Source organism: Branchiostoma floridae, chromosome 9, assembly GCF_000003815.2.
Source record: "Branchiostoma floridae strain S238N-H82 chromosome 9, Bfl_VNyyK, whole genome shotgun sequence".
Taxonomy (NCBI): Eukaryota; Metazoa; Chordata; class Leptocardii; order Amphioxiformes; family Branchiostomatidae; genus Branchiostoma; species Branchiostoma floridae.
In genome coordinates, this window is record NC_049987.1 from 18,429,812 (window position 1) to 18,453,409 (window position 23,598).

General features: G+C 41.4%; 1 protein-coding gene across 1 annotated transcript in view; it reads right to left on the minus strand.

The window, feature by feature from the left end:
• Positions 1–23,598, minus strand: part of LOC118422750 (DNA polymerase zeta catalytic subunit-like) — a 48,162-nt gene that overhangs the window by 10,737 nt on the left and 13,827 nt on the right. Inside the window, exons 3-20 of the mRNA XM_035830495.1 lie at positions 18,472–18,658; positions 17,995–18,069; positions 16,901–17,067; positions 16,222–16,435; positions 14,393–14,490; positions 13,721–13,825; positions 13,515–13,599; positions 13,265–13,398; positions 12,536–12,667; positions 11,797–12,019; positions 11,353–11,462; positions 5,353–10,891; positions 3,361–3,499; positions 2,074–2,892; positions 1,644–1,766; positions 863–1,088; positions 517–646; positions 224–339 (exon numbers count right to left, since the gene is read on the minus strand). Coding sequence (XP_035686388.1) covers positions 224–339; positions 517–646; positions 863–1,088; positions 1,644–1,766; positions 2,074–2,892; positions 3,361–3,499; positions 5,353–10,891; positions 11,353–11,462; positions 11,797–12,019; positions 12,536–12,667; positions 13,265–13,398; positions 13,515–13,599; positions 13,721–13,825; positions 14,393–14,490; positions 16,222–16,435; positions 16,901–17,067; positions 17,995–18,069; positions 18,472–18,658 — 8,622 coding nt within the window. The remainder of the gene's footprint in view (positions 1–223; positions 340–516; positions 647–862; positions 1,089–1,643; positions 1,767–2,073; positions 2,893–3,360; positions 3,500–5,352; positions 10,892–11,352; positions 11,463–11,796; positions 12,020–12,535; positions 12,668–13,264; positions 13,399–13,514; positions 13,600–13,720; positions 13,826–14,392; positions 14,491–16,221; positions 16,436–16,900; positions 17,068–17,994; positions 18,070–18,471; positions 18,659–23,598) is intronic.

The window sequence follows — 23,598 nt, forward strand, 5'->3', positions numbered from 1 at the left end:
AAGCATTTGAAATTTATGTAGGGATTCTGATTGGCTGTGAGTCATGTGGCCCTTGTAATGGCAAAGTAACAGCTCAGTACACTACTTCTGAGAAATACTTCATTCCTGAAATGCCGGATTATTCTGAGTAGAAGCTATTGTTGGAGCAAACCAGATTGATTCCAGGGTTTTTTTTCTTCATGTCATACAAAATACACATCGAGTCTACATGTAATATGCTCACCTGGTATCCTTGACAACATAGGACAGAGGTCCATTTCCAGTGTAGCTGCTCTCTGTAGAAGGTAGCCCCAAGACAACATCTGTACCTCGTAACCAACAAGGATATCAGGGTCCCATCTGGAAAAGTCAATGATTGGAAGGGAGTGATCAAGTTTACTTCTTGAAACAGCAATGAGGAAGACATAGAGTAGAGGACATTTAGTGTATTGCTATATATCGGGCATAGCTTTATAACTTACAATAATTTGTCCCAGTAAAACTAAACATCCCTACAGAAGCAAAAGGACAACTCACTTTCTTATCAGCTGGAGAAAATGTTCAACCAGCTCTTTTTCCTCTGCAACATATGTCACATCAAGACTGGTCACGCCTGATCTGGGTAGCAGGGGCCTGCAGTTCTGAGCTCTTCTGACAGGTGGGGGAGCTGGAAGGTGCAGCAAAATCATCATTACTCCCATTCACTTCTTGTTTTGCCATAACTCTTAAGTCATTGCTTTGTACCATTGAAATTGTGTTTTTTTTTACCATTAAAAGTACATTTTTTACGTGTTTCTGGGTGGTTCTATGTTTTGCAAGATTGTCTCTATATTCGTTTGCCACGACTAGAAAACAAAACAAAACAATAAAACTCTTAACGCACCTGTTGATGTACTTGGCTGGTTCACGTCTACAATGTCCTCTCCTTCAACTGAGTCCTTGTCAACAATGATGACCCCTGTAACCTCCACCCCCTGACCTCTTGCCCTCTGACCATCATCATGTAGACAGTAGAACAGCATACAGATGGGGTCGTACTCGGGGTCGGGTCGAAGTTCACGCCTGGTGCGGATGTGGAGCTCCATACTGATCACTGTGAGGTTCTGGACCTGGAAATGACAACAACCTTTCATGATAAGTAAATACACAGAAGATCTTGTAACAATAAAACAAAATGTGTTTTTGAATGGTATCTTTTTAAAGGTAAATTTCAGCATAAGATGATAGAGAAAAAAATATTTTATCAATTTTTAGATTGAAGACAATTGAAAAGTTACATTGCAATGGCAATTTGTTGATGAGAAATCATCTATATGTTCTATTAAGTCAACACACTACATTTACAATTATGTAGGTATTTAATAAACACACTACAAATTTGTATTTTTTATTAGTACACAATACAAATGCTATATCTTGACATGTAGACAAGAACACAAATTGAATGCAAATCCTTTATCTTAACATCATAAAATTTTCAAATTACCTTTTTCAAGAAAAATGCGCAAAAAGTCACCAGTTCGTCTTTAAAAAATGTTTTTACGTTTTTAACTTTTACGTTACCAACATATTGAATTAAAGCATAATATCCTTCTCAAAATAACATACTGAAAGAAACAACTTATTCAGAATGCCAGACAACATGACAAAGACCTAAGCCATACCTCATGTAGTGCCTTTGCATCCTGTAGGTTCTGCTGGGAGACCTTGAACCCGTAGGTGTTGTCAAGAGTTGGGCCTTCTATCTGGGAAATGCTCCTTCTCATCTCTGGTGTATGGAACTGATTCTACAACATACAACCAAGACAAATAATTATAAGCTTTCTTCTCAAAATGTTACTGTGTGTTTACATCATTCTGCATGTTTCCGGCAAAATGGAAATGTTGAAATGAATCTTAATACATCATAAATATCAAAATTTCTTGCTCACACTGGTTGTAGACATTATAAAAACACACAACTGAAATTTCTGGGTGATACTGATACGTTAAATTCACTATCAGTATTACTATGCCATCCAAGATCATCTAACAGTTACAAAAGCATGCAAATAAAACCAGCAAAAAAAGTTACGTTAGTCCAAGCAAACACACCTTGAGCTGCGTATTCAAGACCACCTTCCTCAAGACATCTTGTTGACCCTTGGTTGTCCTCCTTGAAAGGCTATTGTCACATGTTCCTGGGCTTGTTGGACTTTCTACAATACTTTTCCTGCCTGTTCCTACTCCTATGGGTGTGCACGTTGGGAAGTTTAGCTCTGAGGGTCTTCTAGAGGCTACCGGAGTACTGTGAATTTGTTTATCAATGACGACGTCTGTAGGGGGGCTTGTTTCAAGCATTAGCGTAGACCCTGATTGGTCCTCAGGACTTGGATGTTCACTGGAACTTAATATCTCTTCTTCTTTTGTCTCTCTAATAGATTCAGACTTTAAAGCTAAGGTTTTAGGGGATGGGGGCACTGTCTCTTCACAATAGTCTTTAGTGGGTGAAGTAATATTCTCCGTCAATTCTGGAGGCAACAATTCTTCTAAAACGTTTGGCTTTACAGTATCCGAAGAAACACTTGGCAACAATATTTTGGCACTGGTACTTGTATTTTCTTTACGTTTCAGTAACTTGTCTGTTTGGGAATCATGAATTTTCCGTTCTATATCATTATCTTTGAGTTCTTTGTCTACTACTGTGTCTTTCTGCTTCTCATCACTCTTTTTTCTCTCATTGGTGTTGGGGTTTTCTTGCAGTTGCTTCTGACGGAGGTATTCCTTTTTGGCGGCGAGCCACGCGGCGACTTTTTCGGGGTGCGGGGGGAGGCGGCAGGGGGTGAGGACGACGGGGCGGTCGCCGGTGAGGGCTGTGCGGATCTCTGGGTTCTTCTGGAGCTCCGCGAGGAGGTCGAAGCCACCATCTTGTCCCTGCGCCAAAAATAACGACAATGTTACAAAACATACAAAACATGGACCTTGGCTTCGTAACAAGGAATCGAAATAAAGACAACTGTTAGTCACAAAAGCAATCATGTCTTGTTAGTCCACCAAAGCAGTTATCAAATTTTAGGAACAGCTTGAAAAGTGGTAATTGTGGAATGAAATGATATTATAAAGAAACTACAAATTTACAGGTATGATGAGAACAGACCTACAAACTGTATTGCTATTGCCAACAGGGGGAAGACGTGTTAGATCCAGAGCCAAAGCTTTATCCTTTAGTGGTTGCTAGTTAAGGTGAGAAAATCTTTGATGTCATGATTCAAAGAGGCAAAGGCGAGTTAAAAATTTGCTTTACTTAAATAAATCTTTCAACATTCATTCCAAATTCCACCACCTTAATATGCTCTTTGATTTTTGTGATGAATTTGAGTTTTTTTGGGAGGTCAATTTTACCTGAGTTTGTTGTGTTGGCCTGGTAGAAGCCAGGATGGCCTGCCAGTGAGTCAGACCCCCTGTGGACAGCTCAGTCTGGTAGGTGGGCAGGGCTGTGGGAAGCACACACTCAAGCTTCAACACCCGCCCACCAACCTCCCTACAGTACAGACACAGGCACAAGACACAGGCTACGTCACCCAGACATGCACATGGCTCGCTCCCTACCAGGGGTGATCAATAAGTTCTCGGCCCTCCATATAAAACGTTACAGAAGGAAGATTTTTCTTACACTATTTTTCAACATAGTCCCCTCTAAGCTCAATGCACTTTGTCCATCGCTGTTCCAGTTTTCCTATTCCCTGCTAGAAGAAGGGTTCATCTTGACCCTTTAGATAGGCCTCAATAGCTTGGATGACGTCATTATCCGTATCAAAACGATGACCACGCAAGTGGGACTTCAGATTAGGAAACAGGTAGAAGTCGGACGGTGCCAGGTCAGGTGAGTAGGAAGGGTGAGGTAACAGTTCAAAGCCACATTCGGTTGCTGCAGCCACTGCCACCGTTGCTGTGTGGACAGGTGCATTGTCCTGAAGCAGCAGCACACCAGCTCGAAGCTTTTCTCTCCTTTTCTCTTTGATTGCAGCTCGTAACTGTCGCAGTTCTGAAGCATAGTACTCTCCATTGATTGTTTGACCCTTTTGCAAGTAGTTAATCATGATGACCCCCTCGCTATCCCAGAAGACAGAGGCCATCACCTTGCCAACCGATGACACTCGCTTGAACTTCTTGGGTGGCTGTGAACCCTTGTGTGTCCATTGCTTGCTCTGTTCTTTTGATTCTGGATCAAAGTGGTGAACCCAGGTCTCATCTTGCGTCACAAATCTCTTGAGAAAGTTGCCAGGATTTGACTGGAAACGGGCCAACAGAGTCCTTGAAACTTGCAGCCTGTTCAACTTCTGATGTGGGGTCAACATTCGGGGCACCCACCTTGCAGACAGCTTGCTCATCGCCAAGATGTTGGACAAAACATTTTGAACTACACCATAACTGATGCCTAGTGAATGTCCTATATGTCGGATAGTGACACGTCTGTCATTCTTTACCATGCGATGGATAGCCTCAACCTGATTGTCCGTGGTGGCTGATTTTGGGCGTCCAGACCTTGGATCATCTTTCGTGCTCTCCTTGCCTCGCTTAAAGTTAGCAACCCACTTCTTTACAGTGGAGTAAGAAGGGGAGTCCTCACCATGTGTCTTGACCATGTCTTCATGGATTTCCTTGGGAGTCATCCCCTCTTTATAGAGATACTTGATCACAGAGCGAGCTTCTGTCTGGTCCATTTTGTGACTTTCTTCACACCTGCTGATTTTGAATGGGCACCACGGGCTAATTAATGAATACCTAACTTTGCATTTCTATAGGCAGTGATTTAAGACATTGTAGTATTAAGTTATACCCAAGAATAGGAGTTCCGCCCCTCGTTTCATGGTGAGGCTGAGAACTTATTGATCACCCCTCATACACCTACACAACAGGGCGCCACATTCACCTTTGTGAACAGGTGCACTGGTGCAATTATGGATAAACTTAAGTTTTTGGTGCACAGAAACAGTTTTTGGTACACGACATATGATAAGGTAAAGTCAGTTAAACTTGGCAGCTCAGTTTCAACATTTGAAAAAAATTGCAATAAACCCAAATTCTATGGCATACTTCAAATAGTACATCTAAAACACTCTAAAATTTGGTTTCTACATCACGCATGGTTATTCTTAAAGATTAAGGAACTTGAATCCAATTGATCCTCAAAGGACAATTTGTTTGAGAAACAAGTTGGTTGTGTGTTTTCTAAAATGACAGTTTGGGGTAACTGTTAGTTACATTAATATATATAATGTTGATTGCACATTCATTTGTACCAATTCATGAACATATAGATGGCAATGGTAATGAGTGAAAATGAACAGAAAAGGATGTTGAATTATACTTTATAGACATGTATACACTTACATGGGTTTGTCGGGAAGGTCTGTGGGCTTGCTACAGAACGGTTCCTGATAGCTGGATTCTCCCAGGCCATGGTTCTTGGCAGACTCTACCACTTCCTTCCCTGCGGGGGGTTTCAGGGCTGGGGTCCATACTTTCCCGTCCTTCCCTATCACTACAGTGTTGGTACCATCCGGCTCTAGTGGGGAGGGGTATGTTCTTCCTGGTCCCTGACCACTACCTGCTACATCTTTTTTCGGGCTGCTTTTTGTTGTGGTTTTCTTGTCTGTAGCTTTAGTTGATTGTTTAGACTTTGTTTTGTCGTTCGCACTGGCATTGTTTTTACTCCCGGCTGCTTTTCTTCTCCCCCCTTTTCCCTCTTGTTTATCAGAGCTGTCGTTCCTTTCTTGGGTGCTCTGAGGAGTGCTGTCGTCACTTTCTGTATCTTTTGTTCTTTTGCCTTTTCTTTTCTTCCGACACCTGGCTTGACTATCTTCTGAGATATTACAGTCTTTTGAATCACTGTCTGTAGATTTGAACATGTCACTTGTTGAATTTGATCCATTTGCCTCTTCTTCTGTTTGATCATGCCCGCTCTCAAGAGTGTCCTTTAAAGATGTTGTGTTCTCGTTTTTGGTGCTTGTTTCAGGTGATTGTAGTTCACTAGAGGAAGACGGTTCTTCCGTTGACATACTTGACATACCGGGATGCCCGTTCGGACAATTTTCACCACTTGGCTCTTTGCTGGAAGCTTCCGAAGGAGTGGATGCTGTTGAAGATTGGACGCAAGGGGAGGACACATCCTTTGTTTCCATTTTAACTGAGTCATTGTCAGGTCTTCTCTGGTCCGAGTCGGGTGTTTCTGGAATGTTAACGTCGTCCTTTCCAACGCTTCCGCTTCTGCTACCCTCGCTAACAGAGCTCTGAGAGGATGTGGGTGACATGGGACTGTTTTTCTCATGCTCGATCTGCTTTGCCGTTTTCCCACCTCTTAGCAACGCCAGTAGTATGCTGCTCCTTTTGTTGGCCTCCTCTGCAGGACTGGACATCCTTCTGACTGGGCTAAACCTGGGCCCACATGTTGGGGAATGGAGGGGAGAGCCCTGGCTGGAACTGGAACGTGGGGAGCCTTGCGGACTGTTGTTGCTGTAGTGACGGACGGCTTGAAGCTTGGACTTCAGTTTCAAGCGGACAATGTTGTGTCTATCGGGTGAGACCTCAGCTAGGGGCCTACCTGCTTCGCAGTAAAACTTAGGCGGGGTGTTCCTATCGTCGCCTCTTAGTCTTAGGTCCGAGGGTTGGGAGTAGGAGTGGCTACGCTGCCGGTTTGCTGGCTGGGCAGGGGTTTTCTTAGGTTGGGATGGCTGAGGTCTTACCACTGGTGGCGCACTATCGGAATGATGCCTTCTTGGCCCAAGTTCTGTTAAGTTGTTATGTATAGAAGGGTGGGATTCCCAAACAGTTGGTCTCTTTGTGTCGTCTGTTGGCATGTCCATGCTTGAGTTGTCCTTGTCTGTTGTACTCGTGGTTGTCTCCTGCTTGGGTTGGCACACTCTTTCCAAAAGTTCGTCCAAGTCCTCATTGTCGTTAAGCACGGTGTACGCCGAGTGGAACATGTCGCTGGTACTTTCCTGGGAGCACTTGGATCTGTTCAAATCCTGGCTCTGGTTTGAGATATGCATCTGTTGGCTGTTACTGAACACTTCCATACCGGGGAGTCTACTCATGCCCGGACTCATCTGGTTTGGACCGGTATGAACCAGACCTGGACTGCCCTGTGCGGCAGACACTACTCTCTGGTTTGGCCACACAGGGCTAGTGTTAGCGGGGTGGTAGGGGGACGGGTTTTGGGACATGTGGGGGCTGGTTGGTTGCGACTGGCTCCAATGTGGTGACGACGGCATGTTGTAGGCGGGGCTAGACCTAGAAGGGCCCGACGGAGGGAGGGGCACCTGCTGGCTATAGTCCTGCCGAGGGATGGGCTGGAACTGTCCGTACTGGTTCCTGTACTGCGTCCTCCAGTTGTCAGGGTTGGTGCTGGGATACCCCGAGAAGGGGCTCATTTGGGTAGGAGGGGTGGGGGGGCTTAAGGGCTGCTGTCCATTGGGACTGTACTGTTGGGTAGGTGGAGCGCTGTTCCTTCTGTACTGCAAGGGGATCTCCTGACTTGCGCCCGACTGCCACATTTGTGGTGGGGTGCTTGACGGGCTCTGCTGCGAGACTCTGTTACGGCTCTTCACCGTGTCTTCGTAAGAAGGTGGGGGCCTGCTTGCTCCTTGGACACCGCCTTGATGACTCGACCACTGTGAGTTGGGACTGCCATAGTTACCTTCAGTGTTCCTTTGGAGTCCCTGTTCGCCACTTGGCTGTTGCATGGGTTGGTCTGTTGGCTGACCTTGTACAGCTGGATTTGGAGGAGGGGTGTGTTGTACATTGTAGTTTCCATTTGGACTGTAGCCTTGAGGACTCATATTTCCCTGGAACTGGGAATTGACGGGAGTTCTAGGTGGACCTGTTGGCCACCCTTGGTAGGGTGGAGTCTTAGAGGAAGGGTATGGCTGAGGGGATGGCCTGGGGCTGTAGGAGTTGTGGCTACCAGCAGGGCTCAGCTGTCTGTTCCACTGCTGACCACCCTGCGGACTGGCTTGTCCACTCCACTGCTGGCCGGGCCCTGGGCTGAAGTTTCCCTGGACATGCGGAATACCAGGGGGAGGCTGCGGCGTGCTACCGCTCTGCCACGACTGTTGCCTTGACAACGGTCTACTGCCACTTGATGTCGAGTTCGCCGGTGACGTTGACAGTTGTCCTATATGACTGTGGTCAGAGCTTGGTGCTGGACTCATACTCATAGTTGCAACACTTCTCATTTCAGTGTTGCCTTCAACACTTCCCTTGTTGTAACACGTTGAATCTTTAACCTGCATGGCCGCTAAGCTTTGCGTAGGCTCCGATGGTGGCTTTGCCGTTCCATCCCTTCGTGGCTTCTTCTCTTCTCCCTGTTCCCCTGTATCTTGACTGCAGAATTTGATGATGCTATCAATGTACTCCAGATCTTCGTAGGAATCATCAAAAGATTCAGTCTTCTCAAACTGCTGTATTTCCTTCAGCATGCTGTGCCTATCCACCTTAGCGTCGTCCCCTGTTTCATTGTCAAACAGACAGTCTTCTAAATCGTTCAACAAGGACTCCTCTGCATTGGACCCTCCTACACCGACAGGAACTTTCTTTGCACTTGGAGACCAGCACTTCGGAGGTGATCCTGAACTCTTCTCTGACTCCGTTGAAGAAAAATAAGCCATGTTGTACATAGCATCCTTGTACTTGACCTTACTGTCATCAGTGACTGGACTGAACATAGTTGACGGGGATGCGTTTGCCTTTTTTGCTGCACTAGACTTTTTGGCTTTGGCCTTGGGAGACGTACCAGATGACTTGGTCTTTGTTGATGCTTTCGGAGTTTTAGGCTTAGCTGATGAGTTGCTACCTTTTTTCTTCCCTGAAGTAGATGATTTGGTTTTGGCTGCTGGGCTGGTTGTTTCTGGAACTGTTGGTTTTGCTGGCTCTACTGGTGTCTTTACAGGTTCCAATGGTGTTATGATGGGAGCTGGGGTGTCTGATGCTGTAGATACAGTTGGTTTTACATCAGCTTTAGGGGGAGTTACTGTGCTATCAGGATCCTTCGCTTGATCTTCTGGCCTAGGCTTCTTTTTCCTTCCGCCCTTGGATATCTTTTGCTGTCCTTTCCTACGTTCTCGGACCTTCTGGTTCCAGAGTTCTTCCTCCTCCTTCATTGACCGCCCAAGCCTGTTCAGTTTTTCACTCGTCCCCCTTTTGTCCCAGTTCAGGAAATTCAGCATGTTTTCACGGAAGGGGAAGCCGGAGAAAGTGGACGTAGAAGGCATGACGTTATTTTCAACATTCACTGCTTTCTGGACAACCGTTTCTTGTTGTCTTTTCTCTTTCTCTTCACGTTTTTGTCTCCGAGCCTCTCCGCCTACGATACAACTGTCTGACTCGCAGTCTTCTACACGGGCCTCCGCACATGAGGCGCATATCGCACTCTCTGTTTCCATGTCGTCACTCACGGGCTCTTCTGGTTCAGGGGGTGGTGGAGGGGTTTCTGCCGGATTTTCTAATCGTTTCAGTGTTTCTGGCGTAAGGTGAACCTTGTCTTCACACTGGATTCTTCTTAGCTTTACTCTCAGCTCTTTCTGGCCCTTAAACCTGTTAACTATTATATTGATTATCTGTACAGGGCCATCGCTGGAGTCTTCACTAGATGACCTCCTAGATTCCACTGGTTTTGGTCTTGATTTTGGGGATCTTGTCGGCATTTTCCTTTTCTTCTTGAATGTGTATGTTTCTTCGTCAAACATCTCCATCTTCTTTTCTATGAATCGATCTTCTTCTTCAACCTCCTCGAAGAGACTTTCCTCTGAGCTGACTTCAAACACGTCTGCGAAGTTGTCCTCCTCGTTGTAACTCACGTTTTTCTTCTGCTCGCGGAGTGTGTAGTTTTTCATCCTGTCCTCTCTCCACCTTTTGGAACCCTTGTGTGAAGAAGACATCCTCTTTCTTTTACCGTAACTAGAGCAGTTTCTCGAGCTCCTTCTCCTACCTTCATCTTCCTCCTCCTCCTCCAGACTATCTTCTTCCGTCTCATCATTACTCATTTCTTCTGATTCGCTTCCCAAAGACTCCATGTCCTCGTCATGTTTGGCTTTTCTTACACGTGTACTTTTTCTGGTTCCATGTTGTGTTGTAGAACTCCGTCTACGGCTTCTATCTTTCCATGTTTCCTTGTCATAATCGCTGTCCTCCAGAGGACTGTCATCACCCAAAGACTCCATATCTTCATCCTTCTTTACCTTCCTGACACGTGTACTCTTTCTTACTCCTACTGAGGAAGTAGAAAGGCTTTTACACTTCTTTTCCTTGGAGTTCTTGCGCAGTTTTCCACATGTCATAGTCTCTGGAAAAAAGTCGCTCATATCTGGGGTCATAGTCAGGTTAGCCAGTTCGTTGACGCCGTCTTGTTTCAGCGACATTTCTACGCTCCCCCCATCTCCGGGCTGCTCCACGTTCATTAATGATGTGACGGTGTCCATGAAGATTCGCGGGCCGGAGTTGTCCATTTTGCTACAGTGGCTGTTCTCCACAACTATGGTGCTGTTGTGTAGTGTTATTTTGGACTCTTTCACTTTATACAGGCTGTCGTTGGAAACTGATTGTAGAGTCTGCTTGGGTTTCTCTCCTTCATGTAAGTTGTTGTGTAGCGTAATCCTGGACTCCTTTACTTTGTACAGACTGTCATTGGGAGCCAACTGCATGGGCTGTCGTGGTTTTTCTACAACCCTTGCCTTCTTTGCTGACGGGTTTTCTAGGGATAGTTTGAGCTGCTTGGATGGTGAGACGTTGGCAGTGTCACAGTGGTTGCCTGTACAGTTTGCCGACTTGATGGGAGAAGTAATGTTCAAGAGGTAGTTTTTGGTGTCCTGAGATTCAGGTCGGCGGATTTTGGTAATCCTTGTGTTGCCCAGTCTTTTCCTTATAGGCATTTCAGCTGTAAAAGAGAGAGACCTTCAGTAAACAGTTTGGAAAACAAGCATAATTGTTACATTCTTCAATCTAGATATCAGTACATGCTCAAGACAATTTTTGAATAGGTTCACCAATAAAAAGTTAAAGTTAAAAGTTTAAGTTACCCGTACATCTGTAACTTGGGGATGGCGCCCATCTCGATTTCTGTAGCCCTTGGGCCAAACATTTGTGCAAGCCAATACAGCAGGGGGCTAGGTAGTTATGTGTGTTACTTATCAGTGCTGAGTGCTAAGCAAAGAAAGCAGCATGTACCATTTTTAAAGTCGTTGTACAACTAGGCCGGGGATTGAACTCACGACCTACCGAATGCAAGGCGAACACTCTACCCACTTGGCCATTGCACCGGTAATCTAAGATAGACTAAAACTACTTTCAAGCATGTTGTATCAACATCATTTTGGCATATCTAAGGATGACCCTCACCAGGTTTCTCATCTGCACTGCCGTCGACTTGAGGAATGGTGTCTTCCACATCCACCCACTGAGAACTGTTGAAGGAGCTTTCCATCCCTTCCAGATCAAAGGCCATTGGGCTAAACAGAAAAACCCAAACATTTAATGTAACACATAACTTTAAAAAAGAGAATGAAAAAAAAATCGAAGGAACAAAATCATAAGTCAGAAAAATAAATAGTGAGATGACAAATTGCTTCTAGAATTGAAATATTGTCTTAAGTGTTTATCACCAAAGGCCAAATGCTGTGTTATGAATATTCTCATAGATTTCATACACAAAAATGACATCGATCTGCAGAAATGCATCCAAAAGATATAGTTTACTTACATAGACCCTAATGCTATTCAAAATGGTACAGAATGATAAACCCAGTTAGACAGGGACTTAACATCATGCCATTCTATGTATACCTTTCCTGCCCCTGCTCTTCATCCTGTGGATCCCCGTTGTCCCATTTCTGAGACATCAGGATGCTCTCCTCTTCCTCTGCCTCCTCTTCAGACTTATTTCCCACTCCCTCATCATCATCACTACGGTTACTGCGCTGTGATTGGCTCACTATGGACTGTGACCCAATGGTATCATCTGCCAGGCCTGCCAGTAGACTGGCTAGGGACCGATCCTGGCTGTTTGCTACAATATCAAAGGGAATTTGTGGTTACTACCTAGTAGAATGATTGAACCTTACTCCTTAGCATGCTATAATTGGCTTTTTTAGAACGTCAACAAGTACTTCAATCTATTTCATCAACATGGACACTTCATACATAGTAAGTCGTACAAGAGCTTATAGAACTTAAGAGCTTATAGAGCTTTAGGTAGGCTAAATGGAGTTTGACATTTTCTTGATGACTTTTGGCTTAACTACAAACAACAATAATAGCTTTCAGTTACTTTACTGTGTATACAGAAATGTTTACGGTGGTTTTAAGTTCACGGTTTTCGCCGTAGCCCCTTCACCATGAACTCATACCCATCGCAAACATTTTTTCATTACAGTTTGTGACTACAGTAAACTACTGCAAACTCAAAACCACCGCAAACTCATTTTCCTGCTACTACAAAATTCAAGAAATGTAATACATTCGCAGTATGTTAAGTAGACTACAGTTTGGCAATGAATTAGTAGATATTCCATGGACAAGTTACCCAGCATTTGTGAGGCTTCTCTGCCAGACCCTGAAAAGCTTTGACTCATCTCCACTACAGACTGCACGGCATCCTCATCGACAATGGGGTCATCTTCAGTATCTCCTATCTGCTGGGATGGATCCGGATTGTCTAGAACATCAGGGAAGAAATTAAAGAAGCTTAACAACAGATGTACAGTACATGAAAAGATAGCAGTAATCTTTACTGACACAAAAAAGTACAGCAACTTTTGTAAGGTCTACTAGATACATACAATATCATACATTCAAACAAGTGGACACAAAAGGGGTAACTAACATGAATCATTGGATATAGCAAGATGTTGAGTTTAACATATTGTTTATACTAATTGTTGTAAGGTAAAGCTAGGAAACTTATGATACCATTTCAATCCATGATCTTCTAAATGCTTTTTCTTCATGTCTACATTAACTGCTTCCGCATATTTGCAATTGCAAAATGGCAGTAGAGACTCTACCGGTATTTATTCATTGCCAAAATTCTAAGGCTAGAAGACTTCTATGTGATGTAGAACTGAAAATAAGGCATAAGGGATTGTGTTTGCAATTAAAGGTTCAATATAGTATGTCCAAATACAAATCATAAGCAGTGCCAACTCTTCCGATTCAATGTTTACCAACTATCTGCATATGCCATTATTAAATAGAAGATGACAACATGCCAACATGATAAAAGAAAATCTACAAATTATTATGAGTGTCTTACCTTCAATCTGGGAGAAGTGTAGCTCCACAGAACAGGATGGAGTCAGGCTAGATTGCACAGGACTAGAGTCCATAATAGGCGACTGTTCGTCTGACATGGCTTGGCTCTCTTGTAATCTCTCCAACTGGCTTTTTCTGTAACAAAGAAACAACATTCAGAAAAGCTACTCTCGTTTTACGGGAGGATTAGGGGAAAACTCTTGGCATATTTAGATACACTTAAATAGTCAGTGGAAACACTTCATACTTACAAGAGGGAATCCTGCTCTTCTACTATCTCCTTGATACGTTCTCTTAACTCTAGGTCACTCTCCGTTGGCTGGACATCTGGTCTCTCTGTGAAAATGTGATCCACATTACATGTATTGCTTGTCATAGTAAGCATAAGCAAAATTTCACACTATGTCGTTTTATCTATAAGATGATCGGGTTAGGTTCTCTTCTCTCTGAGACCAACCTTGCGAGGGTGGTGGCTCTATTTGTGAGGATTCTCCCATTTCTCTCCTACGCTGTTTCTCGTCCTCCCAGATGGCAGCCAGACCAGGGTTTGTTCCGATTTTGGCTGTAACAGATGCATATTTTCAAAAAAATTGTAACCTATTCAAGCTCAGATGAATTGAATTTCGCAGCAGGAGAGGAGATAGTATTAGTAGGCGTTTCTTATGTTTCGAATTTGAGGTAGTAATGGCAAGGTGCACATGCTTGCAGTGTAGCAAGTTCTCGCAGAGAAAATGGCAAACACAAACCAGCATGAATATGTCACAATTTACAGTACTATACTGCCTGCTCCTCCTTGCGTTCGAACATGTAGAGCTTCTTTGAAAAAGATGGAAGACCAGAACACAGCACTTGATGTACACAGCACTACTATACAAAATTTTGAAAAAATTGACTTACAGTTTATTTACTGTCAATTGACTTATTTTTGTGTGGATTTAATCATATGATAGGATAGGAGTTTTTTTTGCACTGTTCTGAGATTGTGAAACACATGCATGGTGGAGAGGCACTGCAAAAATTGACAAAATACCAAAAATATTTAAAGATTTACTTTTGAAGATTTGCTATAATAGTATAATCCTCTACTGTACGTCTCTGCATTATACATTCATAGAGTACATGGCCTTACCTTGTATTTCTAGCCTGTTGAGAATATCCGGTGCCACAGCATCTACCTCTAACTCACACGTACTCTGTCTAACCACCTCGGCCTCCAGAAGTAGAGAACTGTGAGATATACAGACAAAAACAGTAGGTTTACAGAGACATATCCTATTGCATTGACCTTAACATCCGTGGTAACATAAAGTAACATACTCACAGTATTGGAGCAAGCAAAATTAGAAAAACCATATATTTAAATTTTAACAACTGTATGGCATTGTACATGTGTCTCCATTCAGCTTGATTTATACTGAAACTAAAGGAAAATATAATTCGCCAAATATAAAATGTCCTGAATTGATTACAACTGTTCTGCAAGAATTATGATATACTTTGTTTGCATGCTACTTACAAAATATTAAGACCAAACATATTTCTACACTTATGTCATGAATGGTCAAATTATGCAAATGCTATTTGAGTAGATTGCATAGATGTATGCAATGAGGAGAGAAAATAATCATCAATGTACCCAAGAATAATATGCAAGCTAAACAATAGAAAATTCCAAATTAATGAAAACCTGCAAGCCCAAGCTCAATATTTTTAATTTTTACAACATCATAGAATGATGAGTGTACTACAGCACTACACTCACAGAATAAAAACCTCTACATCAGCTCTTTAATCTTTCAATTGTTATCTTTGCAATGGGATTTATACACTAAGTCTTCTAATCTCAGCAATTTTGAAAGGAAGTTGCTACTTTATCTGCCCTATCTCTAAATGGTGAAGGATCTATTTTTTTTTAAAGAGGCAAAAGCTTAACAAATACAGTCATTGGTGCTTCCATTCCAAGCCAATCACAGCTCAGCAAGGACAGTGGTTACCATGGTGATGGAAACAGTCCCACAATGCATGTGTTTCAAAGACCACAAAGAGAAGCCAAGACAAACAGCTCATACACTGGCCCTTTGTTCACAGAATCAAGCAGTCTATTGACAGTTTACTATTTAACACTTCCTTTAATGATGGAACATTGTTACTGTGGCAGGAGACTGTGCTATTTATGCACACAACAGAATACATAGAAATGGATTTAACTTCTCTACAGATGATATCAAGAGGATACTGTGTAAGCTTCTACAATAAACTAGGCTTATAAGAGTTTCTCCATATTATCCTTCTCCCTTTTTCTTGTGAGACAACCAAAGACTGTAGAGTAGGAAAATAAAGAATGCACACACGCATGCCTTCTTCCATCCAATACACATGAAGCCACAAAAAAGTTCTACTGGCCATTGGTATGTAAAGATATTGTAGATGCAGGTCATTACAAATACAAGCCAAAGCAATCAGATTCAAAGTTGCCTGAAATCCATCCTATTCTAGCTCCAGTTCCCAAACCTCTGATCGTGTCTCCACAGAGCAAAATGTTTGTCCTTGCATCTTCCATTGTTTTGTAATCTAATATTTTGCAGAAGCAGAACTTCCAAATGACTGAGTCTAGTTGAATCCTATTATCGTGCCAACACTAGGACATGTGTGACTCGAAACGAATCAGAGCGTGCCTCTATATTTTAGACAAACAGAAAGCGACTGAATGAGTGAACTAAGACTGAAGTAGGGCAGACACCAGACTAAGTGCAAGCTGCCAACAGATCTCATTGAAAAGAATTTACTATAATTCATTTTCTTCGTGACAAACACAAAAGTCAACAGCTTTTTTGTAATGTAAATTTAATAGACTATTTAGCCACTTCAGAAACAACTACATTTTTTTTCCTAATGACTTAATTCATATCCTTATTTCATGACTGTGAAATGCACTGGTAGATTTTCACATTATCATACCTGGGCACATTCTCCATTTCCCACACCTGATGGGTGGGGGTGTTGGCATGGCAACTGGACGATCTCATTAGGGATGGCATGGAGGGGGTGGCGGGGCTCTCTGGAGGGACATCTGAACAAGGGCTTCTGATTGGCTGGCTGCATGGAAGTGAGCTACCACTTGATTGGCTGCTCTTTTGTGATAACGGTTGGTTACTGTTGACTGGTTGGTTAACTGTTGGAGAGGACAAGAAGAAGAAAAATGATAAATTTTAACACAGTAGTCTTCAACTGCCCTATCCGTGTCCATTAGTGTTGTCCTAGTCTCTGTCATCAGCAGGGCTAGCCCTATGTAATAGCCACAGGCTAGTTGGGCAACCCTGGCTGTGCATGCTGAACAGCCAAACCAATAGAGAAAGAAATAAACTGTCTGGGAAAAACTAACATTATTTTATACAGCAATATGTTGCAAGTTCACCTCCATTACATGTACAGTAAAACCTGTGAACACCTCTACATAAGGATTGCCTGGTCAACGTGACTACTTTTTCGGTAGCCCTTAGACAATTATGCCCTTTGAGACTTAAATTAAAATCATTGTCTTAAGCAAACACCTGTCGACAAGACCACAGTGGTCTTCTTGGGCAGTTTTGACTGTATTTTAGGACAATATCATGATGAGAAATTCAAGACAATGCACCTTTACCTTCCTCCTTAGGTCTGCGGAACTTGACAGCTCCCAGATTGATGTAGTTCATACCGTACAGGTTGTAGTCGATGAAGAACTGCAGTAGGAAGGGGATATGGGCCTCGTGGGGCTGGTACGGCTTGTTCATAACAGCCCCTCCCTGTAACAGGTCCACTGCCCTGTAGACATAAGGAAAGTTTCATTAGATTTAGAAACATAACCATTTTAAATTAAGCAAGATGCATACTTAGTAATAGAGCTGTGTACCCAAAGAAATTTTAGGTAAGAGTACAGGTATACAGGTTCAGGTACAGGTCCGGACCTTTACCTGTACCTAAACAAGTTTGATCAATTATCTGTAAGTTATCAATATAGTCAACTGTCAATTTTAGTGAGAAATTGTCATCTTTGTATGAGGATTTAGATATTTGAAACTCAAAACAAAGTTTTCTTAATTTTCAACTGCAAGATTATCACAATTGCCATCTTTAATTTGGAATTTACTTATCTTTAGTCTCAAAAAGTGGTGTTCAATAGTGATTTAGTTTCTTTACATTGTAGGACTGGTACAGGTACACAGATGTTTACATGTCGGTCCGAACTTGTAACTTAACAATTTTATAGGTACAGTACGAGTATTTAGGTACACGGGCCCTACTTAGTAATATGTCTTTATCCCTTACACTGCTATGATAACCAATCTTTCTTATGTTTTTTGAAGCTCAAGTATTGTCATACAAATACTGTGAAGCAATGTGCATCTCCACACACACACACACACACACACACACACACACACTAATGATAGATATATTAATAATCTAACTTTATTTGCCAAGGAAGTGATAGCTCCCTCGAGAATGTAGTGGATATTTCCCTTGAGCAATGTACAACCTTTTTAATTTCATCTGTCGAAAGTCAGAACTTTCTACAGCTCATAACTGAATCTACGTTAAAATCCCTGTCTCTCAAGTAAACTAAAATGATAGACAAGACGGCATGGCAAGTGTACAGATAATAGTATTTCATACAAACATGTCAAGTGACTTTCAATCATATTCATCATTACTACATTAGGTAACAGAGAAAGAGGGGGAGGTACTTACTTTTTCACCATCAATGGATTGTAGAAATAGATCTTCATAAATTGCTGCTCTTTCTCATGGTAACCATAGTACGGCCTAAAATAGTAAACAAAGAAAGAACAAAAAGGAAAAATTAACAATAACTTATCGCAGTGGTTAACGATATGATGATGATCTCTAAGTTTTAGAATATTGTGACCATTAATAATCTTCATGCAAAAACACCCAATCTAATTCTTTAACAAAAGAAAAATATTATGACATTGCTACTTCAATAAAATCACTGAAACTGCTTTTCTGCATTGTATTTACATGAATCATGTCATTGTTACATATAAACAATAAATATTATGACCACTTATTCTACCTAAAAATCTAGCATGGTTTAAAGACACTGGAAATTCAACATACCAACAAAAGAAACAGTAGCTGTACTTAGTATGGTTAATGGCAGTCATAATTAAATGCAGCTCTTTAATAATGGAGCGGCACACTTACGTCCCGCTAACGAGAGATATCTTGAAAACGTGCTGAGTAGTCGACGAGGCTCTGCCTAACGCCACGTTTAGCGCTCGATCAATGCTGCTCGCAAACTGCCTCAGGTGCCGCTCGGACTCGGGAGGCCCGTCATAGGGGACGTAGACGTAGGGAAACACTCCATGGAGGTGCAGGCAGGTCTTCTGACCTGAAACAGATGAGGGTCAGAGGTCAGGGTCAGAGGTCAGGTTACAAAACCAACCAAGGTCACCTTCAAGGATTTTAGTATTCGGCACAACCCGACAGCATTTGTCAGTCTACAATCAGGTTGGAAATCTAGCCCCCCATCATGTCAGACTGTCTGGCTGTGTTATCAGATTTTACATCTTGTGGGTTCTGCATAACAAGATTTTCTCCAACCTACATCAGATTAGAAAGCAGGGGCTTTAGGTAGGACAGGAGTATCATCACAATGTCTGATCGATTAGCTAGAAGACTTGTTTTAACTCCGTAAACGGTTAAGAAGTAGTAGACAAAGAGGTGTTATAATGTTCTGCTTAAGGTTAACAGGACATGACACATCTCATCTGTTGTTTTCCAACTCTTACACTGTTATAGTATACTGGTAAAAACAACTCAGACAAAGACACGGTGTTTGCTTACTTTATGTACATGTTGTCATGTTACATACAAATGTATCAGTCAGGATACAGACTGACAGGATAAGTGACTTTACAGAAATTGTGATCATGATCTGTACCAGCTAAATTGCATAATAATGTACTGGTAGAGATCCTGATACCAATTTCTGCCATATCCTATTGCCATCTCTACCAGTGGAATCAGTGAATCACTGATTCTGTCACATCACAGACTCTACCCTAACATTATGATACGAATCTTGACAGGGCCTTCTGTATATCAAATCTGTGCTTTTTCAAAACCGTGGGACAAGTATAAATAATTGACAGGCCTTCCTACACACAAGGGAGTCATTGGAGTCACACAACATGACCTTCGACCTTGCCAACCTTGAGGTCACACTTCTCAGAATGCTTGAGATGAATTCTTGTAATAGAGTTACAATGACAAAGGCCTTGTGGAGGAAAAGATCAAGCAATACTACCTTCATGCACTGTGCCAGCTCTTCCAACAAGAGCTATCATTTTCAGCATGGTATACATGTAACATAACATCATAATCCCAAATGGCATTGTACTTACATTTAGCCTACTACTGTTACTATAAATGCATTTAAGTTCGTGGGGATTTACTTTCTTGGTAGCGAGAAAATGTATAGTGTTCGCAGTGGTTTGAAGTTCACGGTAGCGCCATTGACTGTAGTCTCATAGTGGAAAAAAATAAAAATAAAACCACCACAAACATTTCTGCATTTACAGTAACTGTCTACAGTGCATTTTGCCACCTTTCAGTTTTGATATGATACTTCAAACAAAATAAAACATTGTTTTAAAACATTACTTTAGATTGATGAAAACTAATACATGTGCTATAATAGACACTGATTTCAAATTCATTAGAAACAAGAACAATCAAAATCTTTTTCTCTTCTATTATTCATATCAAAATTCCTCTAAAATCAGAAAGAGATATCCTTCTTTTCCCCTCCCTAAACCCTTTTGCAACCTCATGAGTTATGTCTGCAGGCCCTGTGCAGTCCCAGAGAGGATAGATCTGATGGTATATTGATGTCAGTAGTCAGACAAATCTCACAGCCTGCCAGGGGCTGGACCCACACAGACAAGTCTGCTCAAATTACATGGAATAAACAGGAATGAAGTACAGCAGGGATGAAGAATGTCAGCTGTGCACCCCATTCTTTTGTCTTATCTTTTACACCACATTTCTCTGCATCACATCTGACATCTACAGCAGTCTCAAGTAAGGATTAAGCAATGACAAGTTACAGCTGCATTTTATCATAATGATTTCCAATGGATCTAGACATTCTGATTATTGCTTTTCATTTGTCACTTTTAGTACTACTCAACACATGCAAGACAAATTTGAAAAAATTATATCATGCATTTTTCACTTTGTATTTGCTTATTTCATACAGCATTCCATTGTCATTAATATTCAATGAAACATTTGCTAATACATTCCGAAGTCTTAGCTGGTAACAGTGATCCTCTAAAAAATCTTCATATTCATAAGGAATTTGTAGCTTAGTTGGAAGACCTATTTTAAAAGGGTACCAGCTGTGAATGTTGTACCAAGTAAATATGTCCAGGTGTGTAGTGTAATTACCTGCATCTGCTTGTTTAAACAACAAATATGGTAACAGGTGTTTAGGACTGTATCTACTTGTACACTACAGCCTTACAAACAAAGAGCACATAGCATTGTTGACCTAGAGACAAAGGTTTGGCATCCCTAAAATAAAATGATATTCAAAAGCCGTGTGCATGTGTTCCACTGATCTAACATTACTTATCTAGGGTACTATTTTCTATATTTTCTATTACTACACTTCTGTAATGTTTTGCTCAATAGACTGATAACATGCATTGGCATAATACCGGTAGTAAGACTTATACCGGTAGATTAAAAATACTGGAACTTAAAGAGATCTACACATGCAACAATAGTTATTTCTGAGCTGTGCACACTTCAGACATCTAGGTGTCCAATACATCATTTACAAAGCATTGATAACAATGCATTCGAAGACAACAAGTCCAAAAGTTTTCAGTATCTTTTTCGGGGTACTCAGCTCGTCGTGGGACGAACACACTGTCACATTCATTGCCAAATTTATAGATCATAATTACACATGCTCACGGCACAAGACGAACATGATTCAACAACAATCTTGAATTTCTGTTGGTGACCTACAACTCATGTAAAAGTGTGAAGAACCGTTGCATAATAGCCCGGATCTACGACTGAATGGGCAAAATTGAACGTACGCAGCCATTTTCCCGCCATTTTTATATCTACGCTAGCAGTGAAGTGTTACGTCATAGCGGTTGTGACGGACAGAAGTTAAATGAAAATTCTTGACAGTATACGTCCGTTTTCTCATGACATTTTGTATGCTCATGCAGGTTTATGTTTTATGCATTTACTGACAGAAAAGGAAGGAACATCAGAGGATGTATAAATGTACATAGCGGCAGTTAATTATGCCGTGTTTCTTCCTACCGGTATTTTTTACCCCCTCCCAACCACGCGCCCGTTTGCCGTGCAATTCCGCGGCGTGTTACAATTACAATATTACGCTTTTAGCAGGACAAGAGTGGCAGAAAAGTTTCACAGAAGAAGTGGCAAGGGTAACCTATAACAGCAACATGTAACTGGAGAAAATGATGCGTTGACAATTTGTCAAAACAGTATGGCTAGAGAAATCGTCGTAAACGTACCGGTATTATGATAATAGATGTTACAGATGCTAAAGAAGCTTCAACCTGTTTTGCGTTTTTTTCTAATACGAGTTGGAAGGATGTGTACAATACTCTAGCAACAAGCCCTAGAAAAATTAAACACTGCAGCAAATATTTCATGATTTACAGCTTTATATATTAAACCTTTCTTGCTTCCATATTGTGTATAATAACCTCAGTACTGTAACACTTATCATCATAATTACTATAGTAGGAGAAAGGAAATCCATTCACATGAAAATGATCATTATGCAGTGGCCACCTAGTCTAGACCCAAGCCCACAGGAAATCTGGCCCATACTTCTTCCTTTAATTACAATTTTCAAGAGCCAACATGATGCATCAGTTGAGACCACAGAGAGTGGCCTCCAATGGTACTTCGTTATGTCTGATAAGGTACCCGAAAAGATGGAACCCACAATCCAGTAATATAGTGCATGGATGCAGAATTTCTAACAAAGATGTTTTTAGTGCCAATGGCATAGAAGGGCCAGTATTAAACTTCGAATGGTACCAACATCTGAAAATGCAACATAACAGTAAAGAATTTGCATGTACCTTTTGACATTTATCTACAACCTTTCATGTTTGAAAAAATCCCTATAATTAATTTTTTTCCTATAGCAAAAATATGTCTGTACCTGACAATATATGAATAAAAAATTTACACATCAATACTACATGTGTCATTAACATAAAGGAATGTAACAAAAACTCAATTTTAAAAATAGGTCTAAAGTAATTAGATATTATAGACCAGAAGAAAATTGTGTCTATTTTACGTATTTGGGCCAGAGGCCACTCCTAATGGTTTAGCTTTGTTTGATTGTTTCTACCTGTGCTTTGAAAGGCAACACTTTTGAAGGGACCAGGGCTAAAGTGCACTGATTCATAAGAGCTTTGGCTATATCAAGGGGCTGTGGCTGGTTTACAAAACCCATTAGTTCCTAGAGGGATCTCCCCTGAGGGGAAGAAGGAACCCAATTGGTGAGGTCCTCTACATTAAATTGGATGGGTCTTGCAAATGTCTGTGACTTCCTAAATGCATGCACAGTGCTTCAAACCATTGCCATTTCCATACTGTTACCATGTACCATGTGCATGACTGTTTGAAACTCAGTGTGATTGTTTGGCTTGCATGTAAAATATCAAAATAAGCGCATCCTATGTAATTACTATTGATCGGCTTCAGTCTACCCTTCGGGGACTTATTACAATGATCAATCAGATTACTACTACTACCACTGGGATTCATACTAAATTACAACACCCTTTCTCTCTGTGGTGTGTTTTGGATATCAAAGTCAAACAACAAAATGGACATCGCAAGCTGGAATTACACAGTGAAACACACAAACTGGTCCATTATTTCCAATGGCAATAGCCAATACCACTAAACAAATGACTACTGACAATACATTCTGGGGCAAAAAGGTCCGAAAAGTGGTGGGGAACAAGCTGGAAAATTTCCTAACAAATTCATCCTAGCATTTATTGAAAAAAAAAAATGAATTACTAGGAAGGGTTCTGAATCATATACAAATTGTATATCATGCTGGTAAACTTCCACACAGTAAAGCAAATTAAAGACAGGTACACAATTTCATCTTTATCGACATGTTTAATTATGCGACACATAAATAGCATCCCAAAACAAAACAAAACATTACTGCACTATAAATTAGAGAATACCATAGAGAACGCTGCAACAGATCCCCTTATCCACTTGGTTCCAAATCCC